Below are 20713 nucleotides of genomic sequence, written 5' to 3' on the forward strand. Positions count from 1 at the left end.
GTCTATTAATTTAAAGTAAATAACAAATTCACTGAAAATGTCAGTGATTCTATTTTCTTATCCTTGTAAACCTTGTAACCTAATGTGATTAAACTGCAAATTAAAGATTTTTTTTTTTCACTCTTGCAATGATTGCCCAAACCAAGAAAACCCTTGAAATATGAATAGGGTTAAAAAAGTTAATTTCATATCAGCAAAAAATAAATCAAGCTTCCAGTGCTATAATGCACTCAAAGTCAGTCACTTTAAATAGCAAGTGTGTGTTATGCTGGTCCTGTCAATAGCAGTGACATCACTATGACATCACATGGAATACATGCACCTCTTCTTTGATCTGCCAGTGTCTTCTTTGATCTGCTGGTGTCGGCACACATTAAAAGAAACAAATTGTCAAACAGGTTAAACCCAGTTTCTGATGGCAGGTGTCAAAAATTTGGGTAAATTTAAGTTAGGTTATTTTAGTCACAGAAAGTATCAGTGATAATATTATATTTCTAAAGTCTGGGTTTTGAAAAATAAGTGTAAAATTAAGTGGATTTAAGGAAATTACTGAGCCAGTCAAGGTAAGATACTTTCTAAAGGTCAAAAAAGAATGTGTAAGCTATTGTAATATAAATCCCTACTGTTAATTTGTGCTTGTCTGCGGACAAATAGAATGCAAAAACCACAGGAGTCTGAAATTCTATCAATAAGACCATAGAAGTCTATCTTTACAAAAAATACCCCCTATATATATAAAATTAACATAATTTTATATATATAGGGGGTATTTTTTGTAAAGATAGACTTCTATGAAAAAATACCCCCTATATATATAAAATCAACATAATTTTATATATATAGGGGGTATTTTTGTAAAGATAGACTTCTATGGTCTTATTGATAGAATTTCAGACTCCTGTGCAAAAACACACTTGTCCACGTCAAAAAGTCTCGAGTCAGACATGGGAATTCCACATCTGAAGGAATTATGTTTAATTAATTTGTTTGTTTGGTAATTAATGGCGATTAAACGATTAAGGATGAAGCGATGATAATTGTTGCTTTAAACTTCTATACGATCAATAGTGTACACCTGTGGATCAATTAGTGAAGTATACCGCGTAAGCGTGTCGGCGATAAACAAATCAGTTAAGCGTGTAAAGGTCACCGTTTAGAGGGGGTAATTATGCCTCTGGGCAAATACACTTCCTGCTACCGACTTCGCACGTTTTTGTCGATAAAATTACGTATGTTCCAGCAGTTTAAGGACAATTTTTTGCAATATTTTTTTTGAGCATTTTTATAAATTAATCGCCATTTTCTATCGCCAAAAATTGCGTTTTAATCGACATTTGAATAAAATAATCGCCATTTGGCGATAATGTCGATTGGCAGCGCGAGCACTGCAGTAAGATTCTATGCAAAACATGATTGCAATTTTTTACTGCTGTTCCCATGGGAACGCCAGTCTTAACTTTAGATGCAATGGTATTGAACAATTCTTGGCGTTTTGAACTACTGGTGTCAAACCTCCATATAAAATTTTAAGATTCTAGCCCAAAGCGTTCTAGTTATTGGGCGGAAACCAATTTCCATTACTAGGCCCCTGTGACTTCGACCCAGTGACCGCTAAAACAATAGGGGTTCTCTACTCAATGAGACCAATTATCCTATGAAGTCTGAAGACTATGGGTTAAATGGTTCTATAGTTACCAGGCTCAAAGTTTATGGTCTATGAACCGTCCGACTGTCCTACGCATTTTTTTCTAAGGGTATGGTCTATTCCTTACAAAAGGGTGCACGTACGAAAAACAACCCAGAATTGTCGTGGCATTCACCAGTAATTACAATACGAACACAGAAATATAAACACTGATATACAAAATACGGTGGTATTGTGAAACAAGAGGGCCATAATGGCCCTATATCGCTCACCTGTTATCACTGCACTTAAGAACAAGAAGTTGAAGAAATTTAACCAAAAAGAAAAAAAAATTCTTACAAGGTACAGATTTGCCAAAATACACCAAAAGTGGAGGTACCATCCATGTTGTACCACAGAAAAGTGATCTCGGTTTTTCTGTACGGCCAATAATAAAAAAGTTACTAAATAAGCTATTTATAGTAACATAAAAGGGAAGTAATTAAAAAAAAATTATTGTAAGTGAACAAAAGAAGGATCTGCCAAATAAAAACAAGAGCACTGCAATGCAATGCAAATGCAGAGCAATATACACACAAAACAAAGTCATATGACATTTGACCCCTAAGTGTGACCTTGACCTTGAAGTGAGCCATCCGAAACATGAGCTCTGCATGTCGTTTCGATGAGGTGAACATTTGTGTCAGGTTTCTTTGAAATCCTTCAAGGGGTTCAAGAGTTACAGAGCGGAAGGGAAATTGCTAACCAACAGACAGACCAAGGCGATAACATAATACATCCCTTCGGGCGTATAAAAAGGAATAGAGATCTTATACTGATACAAGTTCTGTGCAGGTTTGGTAAAAATCAAATCATAAATGAAGCTGCTATTGTGCAGACAATGTCAAAATAGCTAATTTTGGCCCTTTTAAGGGGCCGTAACTCTGGAACCCATTACGGGATCTGGCCGGTTCAAGAAAGGAACCAAGATCTTATGGTGATATAAGTTTTGTTTAAGTTTGGTCAAATCATAAATGAAGTTGCTATTGTGCAGACAAGGTCAAAATAGCTCATTCTGGCCCTATCAGGGGCCATAACTCTGGAACCCATAATGGAATCTGGCCAGGTCAAGAAAGGAACCAAGATCTTGTGGTGATACAAGTTGTATGCAAGTTTGGTTAAAATCAAATCATAAATGAAGCTGCTATTGTGCAGACAAGGTCAAAACAGCTAATTCTAGCCCTTTCAGGGGCCATAACTCTGGAACCAATTATGGGATCTGGCTGGTTCAAGAAAAGAACCGAGATCATATGGTGACACAAGTTTTGCGCAAGTTTCGTAAAATTCAAAACATAAATGAAGCTGCTATTGTGCAGACAAGGTCAAAATAGCTAATTTTGGCCTTTTCAGGGGCCATCACTCTGGAACCCATACTGGAATCTGGCCAGTTCAAGAAAGGAACCAAGATCTTATGGTGATACAAGTTGTGTGCAAGTCTGGTTCAAATTAAATCATAAATGAAGCTGCTATTGTGCAGACAAGGTCAAAATAGTTAATTCTGGCCCTTTCAGGGGCCATAACTCTATAACCCATATTGGAATCTGGCCAGTTCAAGAAAGGAATCAAGATCTTATGGTGATACAAGTTGTGTGCAAGTTTGGTAAAAATCAAATCATAAACAAGAGCTCGTCAAACACGAAATGCCCCCCTTGATGCATTTAGTAATTGCACAAGGAACAGAAATTATAATGCTCACTGTAAACAAAAGTTCTACCATTCTGGTTTAATCTGACCTTGACCTTTAACCTAACAAGAGATTACAAAGTGATCTTGGTGCCATCCACTGAGCCATTTTTGAATGTTCCAAATTTCAAGACTAGCTCAAGGTCAAAATCAAGGTCAAATTTCATTTCGGTACAAAAAATGTGTATGTGGTCCAAATTTGAAAGCTGTGGCTTGAGAAATGTGAAAGTAGGTCACTAGATCAATATCAAGGTCAAAGTTCATTTCGGTAGACAGAAATATGCATGTGCTTCAAATTTGGAGGCTGTAGCTTGAGAAATGTGAAAGTAAGTAGTAGGTAAAAATCAATGTCAAATTTCAATTCAGAGCACAAAAATATGCATGCGGTCCAAATCTGAAGTCTGTACAATCAGAAATGTGAAAGTAGGCCACTAGGTCAATCTCAAGATCAAAGTTCATTTCGGTACATAAAACTATGCATGTGGTCAAAATTTGAAGGCTGTAGCTTGAGAAATGTGAAAGTAGGTCACTAGGTCAAAATCAAGGTCAAATTTCATTTCGGAACACAAAACTATGCATGTGGTCCAAATTTGAAGCCTGTACCTTCAAAAATGTGAAAGTGAATGTCAATGTCAAGGTCAAAATTTTTTTCAGTGCACAAAACTATGCATATGGTCCAAATTTGAAGGCTGTAGCTACAGAAATATGAAAGAAGGTCACTAGGTCAAGGTCAACTCATGTCAAGGTTCATCTTGCCACTCAAAACCATACATGTGGTCAAAATTTAAATGTTATAGGTTATTGACAAGAAGATTTTAAAAGTTTTTCCCTATATAAGTCTATATGAACCATGTGACCCCCAGGGCGGGGCCATATTGAACCCTAGGGGGATAATTTGAACAAACGTGGTAGAGAATCACTAGATGATGCTACATTACAAATATCAAAGCCCTAGTCTTTGTGGTTTGAACAGGAAGATTTTCAAAGTTTTTCCCTATATAAGTCTATGTAAACCATGTGACCCCTGGGGCCGTGGGCCATATTTGACCCTAGGGGGATAATTTGAACAATCTTAGTAGAAGCCCACTAGATGATGTCAAATACAAAATATCAAAGCCCTAGGCCCTTTGGTTTTGGACAAGAGGTTTTTCAAAGTTTTTCCCTATATAAGTCTATATAAACCATGTGACCCCCGGGGCGGGACCATATTAGACCCCAGGGCAATAATTTGAATCATCTTGGTAGAGGACCACTAGATGATGCTTCATACTAAATATCAAAGCCCTAGGCTCTGTGGTTTTAGACAAGAAGATCAGAAACCGTTTTAACTGTTCCTGGCCAATGTGACCTTGACCTTTGACCTAATGACCTCAAAATCAATAGGGGTCATCTGCTGATCATGATCAACCTAACTATCAATTTTCCTGACACTAGGCCCAAGCGTTCTTGAGTTACTGCCCTGAAACCATTTTACTGTTCCTGGTCAATGTGACCTTGACCTTTGACATACTGACCTCAAAATCAATAGGGGTCATCTGCTGGTCATGACCAACCTCCCTATCAACTTTTGTGACCCTAGGCCTATGCGTTCTTGAGTTATCATCCGGAAACCGTTTAACTGTTCCTGGCCAATGTGACCTTGACCTTTAAAATATTGATCTCAAATTCAATAGGGGTCATCTGCTGGTCATGACCAACCTCCCTATCAACTTTCATGATCCTAGGCCCAAGAGTTCTTGAGTTAATATCCAGAAACCGTTTTACTATTCAGGGTCACTGTGACCTTGACCTTTGACATACAGATCTCAAAATCAATAGGTGTTATCTGCTGGTGATGACCAACCTCCCTATCAACTTTCATGATCCTAGGCCCAAGCGTTCTTGAGTTATCATCCGGAAACGGATTGGTCTACATTCCGACCGACCGACAGACCGACCGACATCTGCAAAACAATATACCTCACCTTCTTTGAAGGGGGGCATAATAAAGCTGTTATTGTGCAGACAAGGTCAAAATAGCTAATTTTGGCCCTTTCAGGGGCCATAACTCTGGAACGCATAATGGGATCTGGCAAGTTTAAGAAAGGAACCAAGATCTGTATGGTGATACAAGTTTTGTGCAAGTTTGGTTAAAATAAAATCATAAATGAAACCACTATCATGCAGACAAGAAATTGTTGACGCACGCACGCACAGACGACGGACAAAGGGTGATCACAAAAGCTCACCTTGTCACTATGTGACAGGTGAGCTAAAAAAAAAAAATGGTTTAATATACCTTGCAGAGCTACTTCCATAACTTGTTTTAATAACACCCCTACAACAATAATTGAACCAACCATAATAGTCCTGTCAAATTTGGTGGCAAAATGTCTTTTGAGACACCTTTTGGCAGGTTACATCCTTTCCGGGGGGTGTTCTCTAACAAATTTCACAACTGCATGTTAGATCTTTTCAACAATTACTACAATGGATAAATGTAAACTCAATTATGAATAATGTAAACGTCAAAATTGAGAAGTTGTCAGATTATCGTACAGACTTACGTTTTATAGTTATATTGTAATATTCATATTGCTGTACACCCCCATTTTAATAAAAGACAAACAAAAGAGCAACTGCAATCCGAAAACTTCTAATACTTCCGCACTGCGCAGCTTATGTCGCAGGTCACTTGTTGCTACAACCAATCACTGAATTCGTAACATATTGATCACAGTTTGCGGCAGCTTCCCGCCTTTTCATATCATACTAACACATACTTGGGTACCAAAAAAAACAACAACAAGAGGACCATGATGGTCCTGAATCGCTCACCTCTTCCCACATGACCCAGTTTTGAGTATGACGTCGTTTTTTCTATTATTTGACATAGTGACCTAGTTTTGAACTTGACCTAGGTATTATCAAGATAAAAATTCTGACCAATTTTCATGAAGATCCATTGAAAAATATGGTCTCTAGAGAGGTAACAAGGTTTTTCTATTATTTGACCTATTGACCTGGTTTGAACTTTAGCTAGATATCATCAAGGTCAACATTCTCACTAATTTTCATGAAGATTTCGTGAAAAATATGGCCTCTAGAGAGGTCACAAGATTTTTCTATTTTTATACCTACTGGCCTAGTTTTTGACCGCACGTGACCCGGTTTCGAAACTGACCTAGATATCATCAAGGTGAACATTCAGATCAATTTTCATGAAGATCCATTGAAAAATATGGCCTCTAGAGAGGTCAAAAGATTTTAATAATTTTAGACCTACTGACCTAGTTTTTTACCGCAGTTGACCCAGTTTCAAACTTGACCTAGATATCATCAAGATGAACATTCAGACCAACTTTCATACAGATCCCATGAAAAGTATGGCCTCTAGAGAGGTCACAAGGTTTTTGTTTTATTATTTGACCTACTGACCTAGTTTTTTAAGGCACGTGACTCAGTTTCAAACTTGACCTAGATATCATCAAGGTGAACATTCTGACCAATTTTCATGAAGATCCATTCACAAGTATGGCCTCTAGAGAGGTCACAAGGTTTTTCTATTTTTAGACCTACTGACCTAGTTTTTGACCGCAGCTGACCCAGTTTCGAATGTGACCTAGATATCATCAAGATGAACATTCAGACCAATTTTCATACAGATCCCATGAAAAATATGGCCTTTAGAGAGGTCACAAGGTTTTTCTATTATTTGACCTACTGACCTAGTTTTTGAAGGCACGTGACCCACTTTCGAATCTGAACTAGATATCATCAAGATGAACATTCAGACCAACTTTCATACAGATCCCATGAAAAATATGGCCTCTAGAGAGGTCACAAGGTTTTTCTATTATTTGACCTACTGGCCTAGTTTTTGATGGCACGTGACCCACTTTCGAACTTGACCTAGATATCATCAAGATGAACATTCTGACCAAATTTCATGAAGATCTCATGAAATATATGGCCTCTAGAGAGGTCACAAGGTTTTTCTATTTTTAGACCTACTGACCTAGTTTTTGACCGCACGTTACCCAGTTTCGAACTTGACCTAGATATCAAGATGAACATTCAGACCAACTTTCATACAGATCCCATGAAAAATATGGCCTTTAGAGCGGTCACAAGGTTTTTCTACTATTTGACCTACTGACCTAGTTTTTGATGGCACGTGACCCAGTTTCGAACTTGACCTAGATATCATCAAGGTGAATGTTCTGACCAATTTTCATGAAGATCTTGTGAAATATATGGCCTCTAGAGAGGTCACAAGGTTTTTCTATTTTTAGACCTACTGACCTAGTTTTTGAAGGCACGTGACCCAGTTTCGAACTTGACCTAGATATCATCAAGGTGAACATTCTGACCAGTTTTCATGAACATATTGTGAAATATATGGCCTCTAGAGAGGTCACAAGGTTTTTCTATTTTTAGACCTACTGACCTAGTTTTTGATGGTACGTGACCCAGTTTCGAACTTGACCTAGATATCATCAAGATGAACATTCTGACCAACTTTCATAAAGATCCCATGAAAAATGTGACCTCTAGAGTGGTCACAAGCAAAAGTTTACGGACGCACAGACGCACTGACTACGGACGACGGACACCGCGCAATCACAAAAGCTCACCTTGTCACTTTGTGACAGGTGAGCTAAAAAACAAGAGGGCCATGATGGCCCTATATCATTCACCTGTTATCATTGCCCTTGAGGACAAGAAGGTCCTCAGAAAAAATATCTAAGTCCAAAGGACAGGAACAACAAAGGGAAGAAATTTAACCAAAACGAAAAAACATCTTACATTTGGTATAGGTATGTTAAAATACACCTAAAAATTGAAGGTACCATCCATGTTGTACCACAGAAAACTGGTCTCGTGTTTTCCCTACGGCCAATAATAAAAAAGTTACTAAAAAAAAAAGCTATTTATAGTAACGTAAAAGGAAGTAATTAAAAAAAAATTGTAAGTGGACAAAAGAAGGATCTGCCAAATAAATCTGTTGACATAAATAAAATTTCAGATCAGTATCTTCATTAGTTATGGAGATATAACAATTTTAATTTGAAATAAAGGGAGGTAATTTGACATAAATCAGTCCATAGTTATCTACCCTGATCATCTCAGTCCAACTAATAACAATAATGAAATTTCAAATAAGTCCTGTAAGTATTTACTGATATAAATCCATTTTGATTAAAATCAGGGGAGGTAATCAGATATAAAATAACTCTGAAACCTATGATTGGATCTGATTTGTCATGGAATCCAAGATTTATTGTTGTTTAAGATATTTTAGAAGTTTGTATTAAATAAAACCATAAATGAAGTCTCTATATGGCTGCAAAAGCCAAAATAGCCAATTCTGGACCTTTAAGAGGCCATAACTCTGGAACCCATGAAGGAATCTGGCCAGTTGAAAAAAGCAACCAAGATCTTGTGGTGATACAAGTTGTGTGCAAGTTTGGTTAAAATCAAATCATAAATGAAGCTGCTATTGTGCAGACAAGGTCAAAATAGCTAATTTTGGCCCTTTCAGGGGCCATAACTCTGGAACCCATAATCGGATCGAGCTAGTTCAAGAAAGGAACTGAGATCTTATGGTGAAACAAGTTGTGTGCAAGTTTGGTTAAAATAAAATCATAAATGAAGCTGCTATTGTGCAGACAAGGTCAAAATAGCTAATTTTCGCCTTTTCAGGGGCCATAACTCTGGAACCCATATTGGAATCTGGCCAGTTCATGAAAGGAACCAAGATCTCATGGTGATACAAGTTGTGTGCCAATTTGGTAAAAATCAAATCATAAACTAGAAAATGCTTTTGTAAAAAAGCGCATGTCTCCCCCAATGCAAAGTCCTATAGGCAAGAAGTCAATAGGGGTCAGGAGCAAAAATCAAAGAGACACTGATGGTTGGCTGCAATAGGGATCATCTACTTGGCATGTCCAGTCATCCCGCTAAATTTCAACACTCTTGGCCTAGTGGTTCTCCAGTCACTGTTCAGGCTCCTGTGACCTTGACCTTTGATCAAGTGACCTCAAAATAAATAGGGGTCATCTACTCTGCATGTCCAATCATCCTATTAAGTTTCAACATTGTAGGTCAAGTGGTTCTCAAGTTATTTCCAAAAAATGATTTTACATGAACAGGCCACTGTGACCTTGACCTTTAACAGACTGACCCCAAAATCAATAGGGGTCATCTACTCTGCATGTTCAATCATCCTATGAAGTTTCAACATTCTGGGTCAAGTGGTTCTCAAGTTATTGATCAGAACTGGTTATCAATGTTCAGGCCCCTGTGACCTTGACCTTTAACGGAGTGGCCCAAAAAAAACAATAGGGGTCATTTACTCTGCATGAACAATCATCCTATGAAGTTTCAACATTCTGGGTCGAGAGGTTCTCAAGTTATTGATTGGAAATGGTTTTCCATGTTCAGGCCCCTGTGGCCTTGACCTTTAACAGAGTGACCTTAAAATCGTTAGGGGTCATCTACTCTGCATGACCAATCATCCTATGAAGTTTCATCATTCTGGGTCAAGTGGTTCTAAAGTTACTGACCGGAAATGGTTTTCAATGTTCGGGCCCCTGTGACCTTGACCTTTCACAGAGTGACCCCATAATCGTTAGGGGTCATCTACTCTGCATGACCAGTCATCCTATTAAGTTTCAACATTCTGGGTCAAGTGGTTCTCAAGTTATTGACCGGAAATGGTTTTCAATGTTCAGGCCCCTTTGACCTTGACCTTTAATGGAGTGATCCCAAAATCGATAGGGGTCATCTACTTTGCATGTACAATCATCCTATGAAGTTTCAACATTCTGGGTCAAGTGGTTCTCTAGTTATTGATCGGAAATGGTTTTCCATGTTCAGGCCCCTGTGACCTTGACCTTTGACGGAGTGATCCCAAAATCAATAGGGGTCAATTACTCTTCATGACCAATCATCCTATGAAGTTTCAACATTCTGGGTCAAGTGGTTCTCTAGTTATTGATCGGAAATGGTTTTCAATGTTCAGGCCCCTGTGACCTTGACCTTTGACGGAGTGACCCCAAAATCAATAGGGGTCATCTACTCTCATGACCAATCATCCTATGAAGTTTCAACATTCTGGGTCAAGTGGTTCTCTAGTTATTGATGGGAAATGGTTTCAATGTTCAGGCCCCTGTGACCTTGACCTTTGACGGAGTGACCCTAAAATCAATAGGGTCATCTACTCTTCATGACCAATCATCCTATGAAGTTTCAACATTCTGGGTCAAGTGGTTCTCTAGTTATTGATCGGAAATGGTTTTCAATGTTCAGGCCCCTGTGACCTTGACCTTTGACGGAGTGACCCCAAAAACAATAGGGGTCGTCTACTCCAGCAGCCCTACAACCCTATGAAGTTCGAAGGTTCTAGGTCAAATGGTTCTCCAGTTATTGCTCGGAAATGAAGTGTGACGTACGTACGGACGGACGGACGGACGGACGGACAGACGGACGGACGGACAGGGCAAAAACAATATGTCTCCTGGGGGAGACATAATAAAGCTGCTATTGTGCAGACAAGGTCAAAATAGCTAATTTTGGCCCTTTCAGGGGCCATAACTCTGGAACCCATAATGGGATCTGGCCAGTTCAAGAAAGGAACTGTGACCTTATGGTGATAGAAGTTGTGTGCAAGTTTGGTTAAAATAAAATCATAAATGAAACCACTATCGTGCAGACAAGAAATTGTTGACGCACGGACGACGGACGAAGGGTGATCACAAAAGCTCACCTTGTCACTATGTGACAGGTTAGCTAAAAAAAATTAAAAAAACAAGAGCTGTCACTAATGGTGACAAATGCCCCCGCAGCACCTTGACCTTTGACCTGGTGACCCCAAAGTCAGTAGGGGTGGTGTACTCAATAAGTACTATCAGCATGTGAAGTTTGAAGGTCCTGGGTGAAGTGGTTCGCGTGTGAAGTGCCTTCATGCAAAAAGTTAACGTTGGCCCCTGTGACCTTGACCTTTGACCTGGTGACTCAAAAGTCAGTAGGGTTGGTGTACTCATAAAGTACTATCAGCATGTAAAGTTTGAAGGTCCTGGTTGAAGTGGTTCGCGAGTAAAGTGCCTTCATGCAAAAAGTTAATGTTGGCCCCTGTGACCTTTGACCTGGTGACCCCAAAGTCAGTAGGTGTGGTGTACTCAATAAGTACTATCAGCATGTGAAGTTTGAAGGTCCTGGGTGCAGTGGTTCACGAGTAAAGTTCCTTCATGCAAAAAGTTAACGTTGGCCCCTGTGACCTTGACCTTTGACCTGGTGACACCAAAGTCAGTAGGGGTGGTGTACTCAATAAGTACTATCACCACGTGAAGTTTGAAGGTCCTGGATGCAGTGGTTCGCGAATAAAATGCTTTCATGCAAAAAGTTAACGTTGGCCCGCGACCTTGACCTTTGACCTGGTGGCCCCAAAGTCAGTAGGTGTGGTGTACTCAATAAGTACTATCAGCATGTGAAGTTTGAAGGTCCTGGGTGCAGTGGTTCTCGAGTAAAGTGCCTTCATGCAAAAAGTTAACGTTGGCCCCTGTGACCTTGACCTTTGGCCTGGTGATCCAAAAGTCATTAGGGGTGGTGTACAAAATAAGTACTATCAGCATGTGAAGTTTGAAGGTCCTGGGTGCAATGGTTCACGAGTAAAGTGCCTTCATGCAAAAAGTTAACGTTGTGACTAACGAACTAACGGACGGACAGTTGAAAACTAATATGCCTCCCTTCGGGGGCATAAAAAATCGCTCACCTGACCTACTGACCTAAAGATCATCAAGATTAACATTCTGACCAAGTTTCCTTAAGATATGGTCTCTAAAGTGTTAACTAGCTTTTCCTTCGATTTGACCCGTTGACCTAGTTTTTGACCCAACATGACCCAGATTTGAACTTGGCCTATAGATCATTAAGATCAACATTCTGACCAAGTTTCATTAAGATATAGTCATAAATGTGGCCTCTACAGTGTTAACTAGCTTTTCCTCTGATTTGACCTGGTGACCTAGTTTTTGATCCTACATGACCCAGATTCAAACTGGATCTTGAGACCATCAAGATTAACATTTTGACCAAAATTCATGAAGATCGGGTCAAAATTCTGACCTCTAGAGTGTTAACAAGCTTTTCCTTTGATTTGACCTGGTGACCTAGTTTTTGACCCCATAAGACCCAGATTCGAACTTGACCCAAAGGTCATCAAGATTAACATTCTGACTAAGTTTCATTAAGATTGGGCCATAATTGTGACCTCTAGAGTGTTAACAAGCTTTTCCTTTGATTTGACCTGGTGACCTAGTTTTTGACCCCGGATGACCCAATATCGAACTCGTCCAAGATTTTATTGAGGTTAACATTCTGACCAAGTTTCATGAAGATTGGGCCAAAATTGTGACCTCAAGAGTGTTAACAAACTTTTCCTTTGATTTGACCTGGTGACCAGTTTTTGACCCCAGATGACCAATATCGAACTCCTCCAAGATTATACTGATGTAACATTCTGACCAAGTTTCATTAAGATTTGGCTAAAATTGTGACCTCTAGAGTGTTAACAGTCAAATTGTTGACGACGACAACGACGGACGGACAACGACAGACACAGGGCGATCATAAAAGCTCACCTTGAGCATTTTGTGCTCAGGTGAGCTAAAAACTTTGACTTGTATTTATAGCCCACTATCTTGGCTTGAGCCTCGTAAAAGAATTATCCAAATCGGTGAAAAAGTGAAATACTTACACTTTTTTTAAGTTCTGAATCGACGGATTTGTTTATTAATTTTCTTGCCGTAATACCCAACAAGAGCACCGCCTTGCGGGTGCTGACGCTCATCTGATTTTTTTTGTATAATAGAAATATTGTCCTATCCATGATTTTCTAAGTCTAAAAAGGGCCATCACTCTTGCAAAAAGCAGGATAGAGTTATGTTTCTTGATGTACAGTGTCCACTTATGATGGTGAAAAACTGTTGCAAGTTTTAAAGCAATAGCTTTGATAGTTTATGAGAAAAGTTGACTTAAACATAATATTCAACCAAGAAAATGATTTTTCTAAGTCCAAAAAGGGCAATAATTATTGCAAAAAGCAGGATGGAGTTATGTTGCTTGCTGTACAGGGTCAGCTTATGATGGTGAACAAGAGTTGCAAGTTTTAAAGCAATAGCTTCGATAGTTAAGAGAAAAAGTTGACCTAAACATAAAACTTAACCAAGAAATCTGATATTTTCTAAGTCCAAAAGGGCCATAAATCTTGCAAAAAGCAGATGGAGTTTATGTTTCTTGCTGTACAGGGTCAGCTTATGATGGGAACAAGTGTTGCAAGTTTTAAAGGAATAGCTTTGATAGTTTAGGATAAAAGCTGACCTAAACATAAAACTTAACCAAGAAAACTGATTTTCTAAGTCCAAAAGGGCAATAATTCTTGCAAAAAGTAAGATGGAGTTATGTTTCTTGATGTACAGGGTCTGCTTATGATGGTGAACAAGTATTCCAAGTTTCAAAGCAATAGCTTTGATAGTTTAGGAGAAAAGTTGACCTAAACATAAAACTTAACCAAAAAAATCTGATATTTTCTAAGTACAAAAGGGGCCATAAATCTTGCAAAAAGCAAGATGGAGTTATGTTTCTTGCTATACAGGGTCAGCTTATGATGGTGAACAAGTATTCCAAGTTTCAAAGCAATAGCTTTGATAGTTTAGGAGAAAAGCTGACCTAAACATAAAACTTAACCAGGCAACGCCGACGCAGACGCCGACGCCGACGCCGACAACTGCTCAAGTGATGACAATAACTCATCATTTTTTTTCAAAAAATCAGATGAGCTAAAAATGACGTCACAAACCACTTGGTATGTACACACTGTTCTATACCACTCTTTTGAATTCCATTATAGGTCACACACCAGTAAATATTATTCCCTATATATACTATATAAAACAGACATTTTTTAAGGAGCTACCAAACATAGATTTTCGGAGGGCAAATCCTTACCTCATTTTAAAGACTTATGATGAAAATGATGTAAACAAGACAACCTGAAAGACAGCTAAATCACCTCCACCCCCCCCCCCCCCCCCCCCACCTCCACCCACCCCGCCACTGTTACAGATAGTGAAAGGGTAAACCATTGAACTTTAGCTGTGACCTTGCACTGACATGGCTGACTCATGAATTCTGCACAACGTTTGATGAGAAGATCATATGACCCAAGTTTCATGAAAATCCTTCACGGGGTTTACAAGACACAGAACTCAAACCTTTCACCTTGAGTTGTGACCTGGACCTTGAATTGACATGGCTGACTCATGAGTTCTTGATGAGTTGATCATTTGACCCAAGTTTGATGAAAATCCAAGAGGTTTAGGAGATACAGAGTGGACATAAAATGGAAGGCTCAAACCTTTGACCCTAAATTGTGACCTTGACCTTGAGCCAGCATGGCTGACTTATAAGTTCTGCATATCGTTTTGATGAGGTGATCATCTGACCCAAGTTTGATGAAAATCCTTCAAAGGGTTTAGGAGATATAGAGTGGACGCAAAACAGATGGCTATAACCTTTGACCTCGAGTTGTGACCTTGACCTTGAGCCAGCATGGCAGACGCATGAGTTCTGCACATTGTCTTGATAAGGTGATCATTTGACCCAAGTTTCATATGAATCCTTCAAGGGGATTAGGAGATACAGAGCAGACACAAAATGGAATGCTCAAACCTTTGACCCGAAGTTGTGACCTTGACCTTGAGCTGGCATGGCTGACTCATAAGTTCTGCACATCGCCTTGATGAGGTGATCATTTGACCCAAGTTTGATGAAAATCCGTCAAGGGGTTTAAGAGATATAGAGCGGACACAAAATGGAAGGCTCAAACCTGTGACCCTAAGTTGTGACCTTGACCTTGAGCCGGCATGGCTGACTCAACGGTTCTCCATATCGTCTTGATAAGTGATCATTTGACCCAAGTCTTATAAAATTCCTTCAAGGGGTTTAGGAGATATAGAGCGGACACAAAATGGAAGGCTCAAACCTTTGACCTTGAGTTGTGACCTAGACCTTGAGCCAACAAGTCTGACTCATGAGTTCTGCATATTGTCTTGATGAGGTGAATATTTCACCCAAGTTTCATAAAAATCCTTTAAGGGGTGTAGGAGATATGGAGCGGACACGCGTGTTACAGACAGACAGACGCACAGACAGACGGAAGGACGGACGGACGGAGACCATTCCTATAACCCCCCCACCACTTGTGGCGGGGGATTAAAAAGTAGGGATCATATATCTTCTGTGAGAGAAACCTATCCACCATTATGTGACTAGACCAGATGGCTCCCACACTGATTCCTTTATTATAGTTAGGGCTCAAGCTTCAAGGGAGTGATCAGTGTCAAGCCTAGTTGTGAAAGTCATTGAAATGTTATGGTTCAGTGATATTCCCTAAGTATGCCATATTTTACAATGCCTCCATGCTAAGTGGTACTAAGTGACATACGTTTTTCCTGTAAAGGAATCTCTAGCTTAGTTTAACCATTAAGAGAAGCCCTAGAAAGGCCAGTAATAAACAGCAACTGTTATGGCAAGGTATAAACTGAACTGCATGCCTTGACAAATGAACAACAAATTTTGTTTTCTCTACTATAAAAAAAAAAATTTAAACACTTACCTAGAACTACTGTCTTTATTCCACCAAGCAAGATCAAAACATTAATGTATACTGTCACTTTCATCTTTAGAAGCCTGTAAAAAAGAAGATTCTAATACATTTTCAGGGCAAAAGAAAAAGGTGATGAATTGGTGTTAAGTTAACATTTAGAGGATCTGCACTATGTGTGATTTTACCAATACCCTAACTTTGGACTCAGTTTGTTGAATGTGTTGAAAACTAGAATATGTCTGTAGGACACAAGGTGTGCCCCTACTAGTACAATTGTCACAAATAAGGGGAAATAATTCAGATGTTTGCAGTCAGAAGGGGGTATAGCCTCAACAAACATTTTATGAAGTTTTGAGCTGAGCATCACAAACAAAAAAATCATTTATTTTGGCTATTTAAAGGGCCATAACTCTGTAATAAGCACTAAGATTCTCAAGGTTATAATGCAGTAATTAAGTCAAAATTGTGCTTTCTTGGTGTAGTCAAAGAAGTCCCTAATAAACAGATCCTAATTTTTCCATTTTTTGCGCATTTGCGCATAACTCGGGAGCCAAATGGGCATTATTTCGCTCATGGAATGAATGTTACATACAAGAGGGCCATGATGGCCCTATATCGCTCACCTGTTATCATTGCACTTGAGGACAAGAAGGTCCTCCGAAAAAATATCTAAGTCCAAAGTACAGGAACAACAAAGGGAAGAAATTTAACCAAAAAGAAAAAAAAATTCTTACAAGGTATAGATATGTCAAAATACACCTAAACATTAGAGGTACCATCCATGTTGTACCACAGAAAAGTGGTCTCTGTTTTTCCCTACGGCCAATAATAAACAAGAGTACCATGATGGTCCTGAATCGCTCACCTCTTCCCACATGACCCAGTTTTGAGTATGACGTCGTTTTTTCTATTATTTGACATAGTGACCTAGTTTTTAAGCTCATGTGACCCAGTTTTGAACTTGACCTAGATATTATCAAGATAAAAATTCTGACCAATTTTCATGAAGATCCATTGAAAAATATGGTCTCTAGAGAGGTCACAAGGTTTTTCTATTATTTGACCTATTGACCTAGTTTTCGAAGGTACGTGACCCTGTTTTCAATTTTACCTAGATATCATCAAGGTCAACATTCTCACTAATTTTCATGAAGATCTCATGAAAAATATGGCCTCTAGAGAGGTCACAAGGTTTTTCTATTTTTATACCAACTGGCCTAGTTTTTGACCGCACGTGACCCAGTTTCGAAACTGACCTAGATATCATCAAGGTGAACATTCAGATCAATTTTCATGAAGATCCATTGAAAAATATGGCCTCTAGAGATGTCACAAGGTTTTTCTAATTTTAGACCTACTGACCTAGTTTTTGACCGCAGTTGACCCAGTTTCAAACTTGATCTAGATATCATCAAGATGAACACTCAGACCAACTTTCATACAGATCCCATGAAAAGTATGGCCTCTAGAGAGGTCACAAGGTTTTTTATTATTTGACCTACTGACCTAGTTTTTTAAGGCACGTGACCCAGTTTCAAACTTGACCTAGATATCATCAAGGTGAACATTCTGACCAATTTTCATGAAGATCCATTCAAGGGTATGGCCTCTAGAGAGGTCACAAGGTTTTTCTATTTTAAGACCTACTGACCTAGTTTTTGATCGCAGTTGACCCAGTTTCAAACTTGACCTATATATCATCAAGATAAACATTCAGACCAACTTTCATACAGATCCCATGAAAAATATGGCCTCTAGAGAGGTTACAACGTTTCTTCATTATTTGACCTACTGACCTACTTTTTGATGGCACGTGACCCACTTTCAAACTTGACCTAGATATCATCAAGGTGAACATTCTGACCAATTTTTATGGAGATCCATTCTCAAGTATGGCCTCTAGAGAGGTCACAAGGTTTTTCTATTTTTAGACCTACTGACCTAGTTTTTGACCGCACATGACCCTGTTTCAAATTTGACCTAGACATCATCAAGATGAACATTCAGACCAACTTTCATACAGATCCCATGAAAAATATGGCCTTTAGAGAGGTCACAAGGTTTTTCTATTATTTGACCTACTGACCTAGTTTTTGATGGCATGTGATCCACTTTCGAACTTGACCTAGATATCATCAAGATGAACATTCAGACCAACTTTCATACAGATCCCATGAAAAATATGGCCTCTAGAGAGGTCACAAGGTTTTTCTATTTTTAGAACTACTGACCTAGTTTTTGACCGCACGTGACCCACTTTCGAACTTGACCTAGATATCATCAAGATAAACATTCAGACCAACTTTCATACAGATCCCATGAAAAATATGGCCTTTAGAGAGGTCACAAGGTTTTTCTATTACTTGACCTACTGACCTAGTTTTTGATGGCAAGTGACCCAGTTTCGAACTTGACCTAGATATCATCAAGGTGAATGTTCTGACCAATTTTCATGAATACCTTGTGAAATATATGGCCTCTAGAGAGGTCACAAGGTTTTTCTATTTTTAGACCTACTGACCTAGTTTTTGATGGCACGTGACCCAGTTTCGAACTTGACCTAGATATCATCAAGATGAACATTCTGACCAACTTTCATAAAGATCCCACAAAAAATGTGACCTCTAGAGTGGTCACAAGCAAAAGTTTACGGACGCACGGACGCAAGCACGGACGACTGACGACGGACGCCGCGCGATCACAAAAGCTCACCTTGTCACTTTGTGACAGGCGAGCTAAAAAGTTACTAAAAATAAGCTATTTATAGTAACGTAAAAGGGAAGTAATTAAACAAGACGGCCATGATGGCCCTATATTGCTCACCTGTTATCATTGCACTTGAGGACAAGAAGGTCCTCAGAAAAAATATCTAAGTCCAAAGGACAGGAACAACAAAGGGAAGAAATTAAACCAAAAAGAAAAAAAAATTCTGTCAAGGTACAGATATGTCAAAATACACCTAAAAATTGGAGGTACCATCCATGTTGTACCACAGAAAAGTGGTCTCGGTTTTTCCCTACAGCCAATAATAAAAAAGTTACTAAAAACAAGCTATTTATAGTAACGTAAATGGGAAGTAATTAAAAAAAAAATGATTGTAAGTTAACAAAAGAAGGATTTGCCAAATAAATCTGTTGACAAAAATGAAATTTTAATTTGAAATAAAGGGAGGTAATTTGACATAAAATCAGTCCATAGTTACCTACCCTCATTGACTCAGTCCAACTAATGACAATAATAAAATTTCAAATAAGTCCTATAAGTATTTACTGATATAAATCCATTTTGATTACAATCAAGGGAGGTAATCAGATATAAATAACTCTGGAACCTACAAATGGATCTGATTTGTCATGGAATCCAAGATTTATTGTTGTTGAAGATATTTTGGAAGTTTGTATCAAATAAAACCATAAAAGAAGTATCTATATGGCTGCAAAAGCCAAAATAGCCAATTTTGGACCTTTAAGGGGCCATAACTCTGGAACCCATGAAGGAATCTGGCCAGTTCAAGAAAGGAACCAAGATCTTGTGGTGATACAAGTTTTGTGCAAGTTTGTTTAAAATCAAATCATAAATGAAGCTGCTATTGTGCAGACAAGGTCAAAATACCTAATTTTGGCCCTTTCAGGGGCCATCACTCTGGAATCCATTATGGTATCTGGCCGGTTCAAGAAAGGAACCTAGATCTTATGGTGGCACAAGTTTTGTGCAAGTTTGATTAAATTCAAATCATAAATGAAGCTGCTATTGTGCAGACAAGGTCAAAATACCTAATTCTGGCCCTTTCAGGGGTCATCACTCTGGAACCCATAATGGAATCTGGCCAGTTCAAGAAAGGAACCAAAATCATATGGTGATACAAGTTGTGTGCAAGTCTGATTAAAATAAAATCATAAATGAAGCTGCTATTGTGCAGACAAGGTCAAAATAGCTAATTCTGGCCCTTTCAGGGGCCATAACTCTGGAACCCATAATGGAATCTGACCAGTTCAAGAAAGGAATCATGATCTTATGGTGATACAAGTTGTGTGCCAGTTTGGTAAAAATCAAATTATAAATAAAGCTGCTATTGTGCAGACAAGGTCAAAATAGCTAATTTTGGCCCTTTCAGGGGCCATAACTCTGGAACCTGTAATGGGATCTCGCCAGTTCAAGAAAGGATCCGAGATCTTATGGTGATACAAGTTGTGTGCAAGTTTGGTTAAAATCAAATCATAAATGAAACCACTATCGTGCAGACAAGAAATTGTTGACGCACGAGACGCACGGACGGACGATGGATGAAGGGTGACCACAAAAGCTCACCTTGTCACTATGATAGTGACAGGTGAGCTAAAAATAGGATACTTTTCATGCTAATATTCACATGTTTTCAAGTTGTTTACTTGAAAACAAAAGTAGGGTGTTTATTCTGCGGACCGATTTCTGAAATGCAGCAATATGAGGGTACCTGACTTCAGTTGACTTGCATTTCACCGCATACTATTCAACACCCCTTTTTCTTTTCTATTTCCTGAAGCAAATGTATGGATATCTTGTGGAAAATAGGTCTATACGATGGAGTGAAAATCTAGAAACTGTAAGAAAATTGTTCTGAAGTAGCTGAATTTTATATGAAACAAAGAACAATTTCTTTTATTGGTATATAGCCTCATGAAGAATGCCAAGTGTGCAAGGTCACATCATGATAAAGA

General features: G+C 38.7%; 1 protein-coding gene across 1 annotated transcript in view; it reads right to left on the reverse strand.

Annotated features, from left to right (window-relative positions):
* Window positions 1–16106, reverse strand: part of LOC128552752 (uncharacterized) — a 38113-nt gene extending 22007 nt beyond the window's left edge. The window contains exon 1 of the mRNA XM_053533808.1: window positions 16026–16106. Coding sequence (XP_053389783.1) covers window positions 16026–16089 — 64 coding nt within the window. The 5' untranslated portion in view covers window positions 16090–16106. The remainder of the gene's footprint in view (window positions 1–16025) is intronic.
* Window positions 16107–20713: the final 4607 nt, after the last annotated feature.

The sequence above is a fragment of the Mercenaria mercenaria genome, unplaced genomic scaffold, assembly GCF_021730395.1.
Source record: "Mercenaria mercenaria strain notata unplaced genomic scaffold, MADL_Memer_1 contig_3122, whole genome shotgun sequence".
In the NCBI taxonomy this organism is placed as follows: Eukaryota; Metazoa; Mollusca; class Bivalvia; order Venerida; family Veneridae; genus Mercenaria; species Mercenaria mercenaria.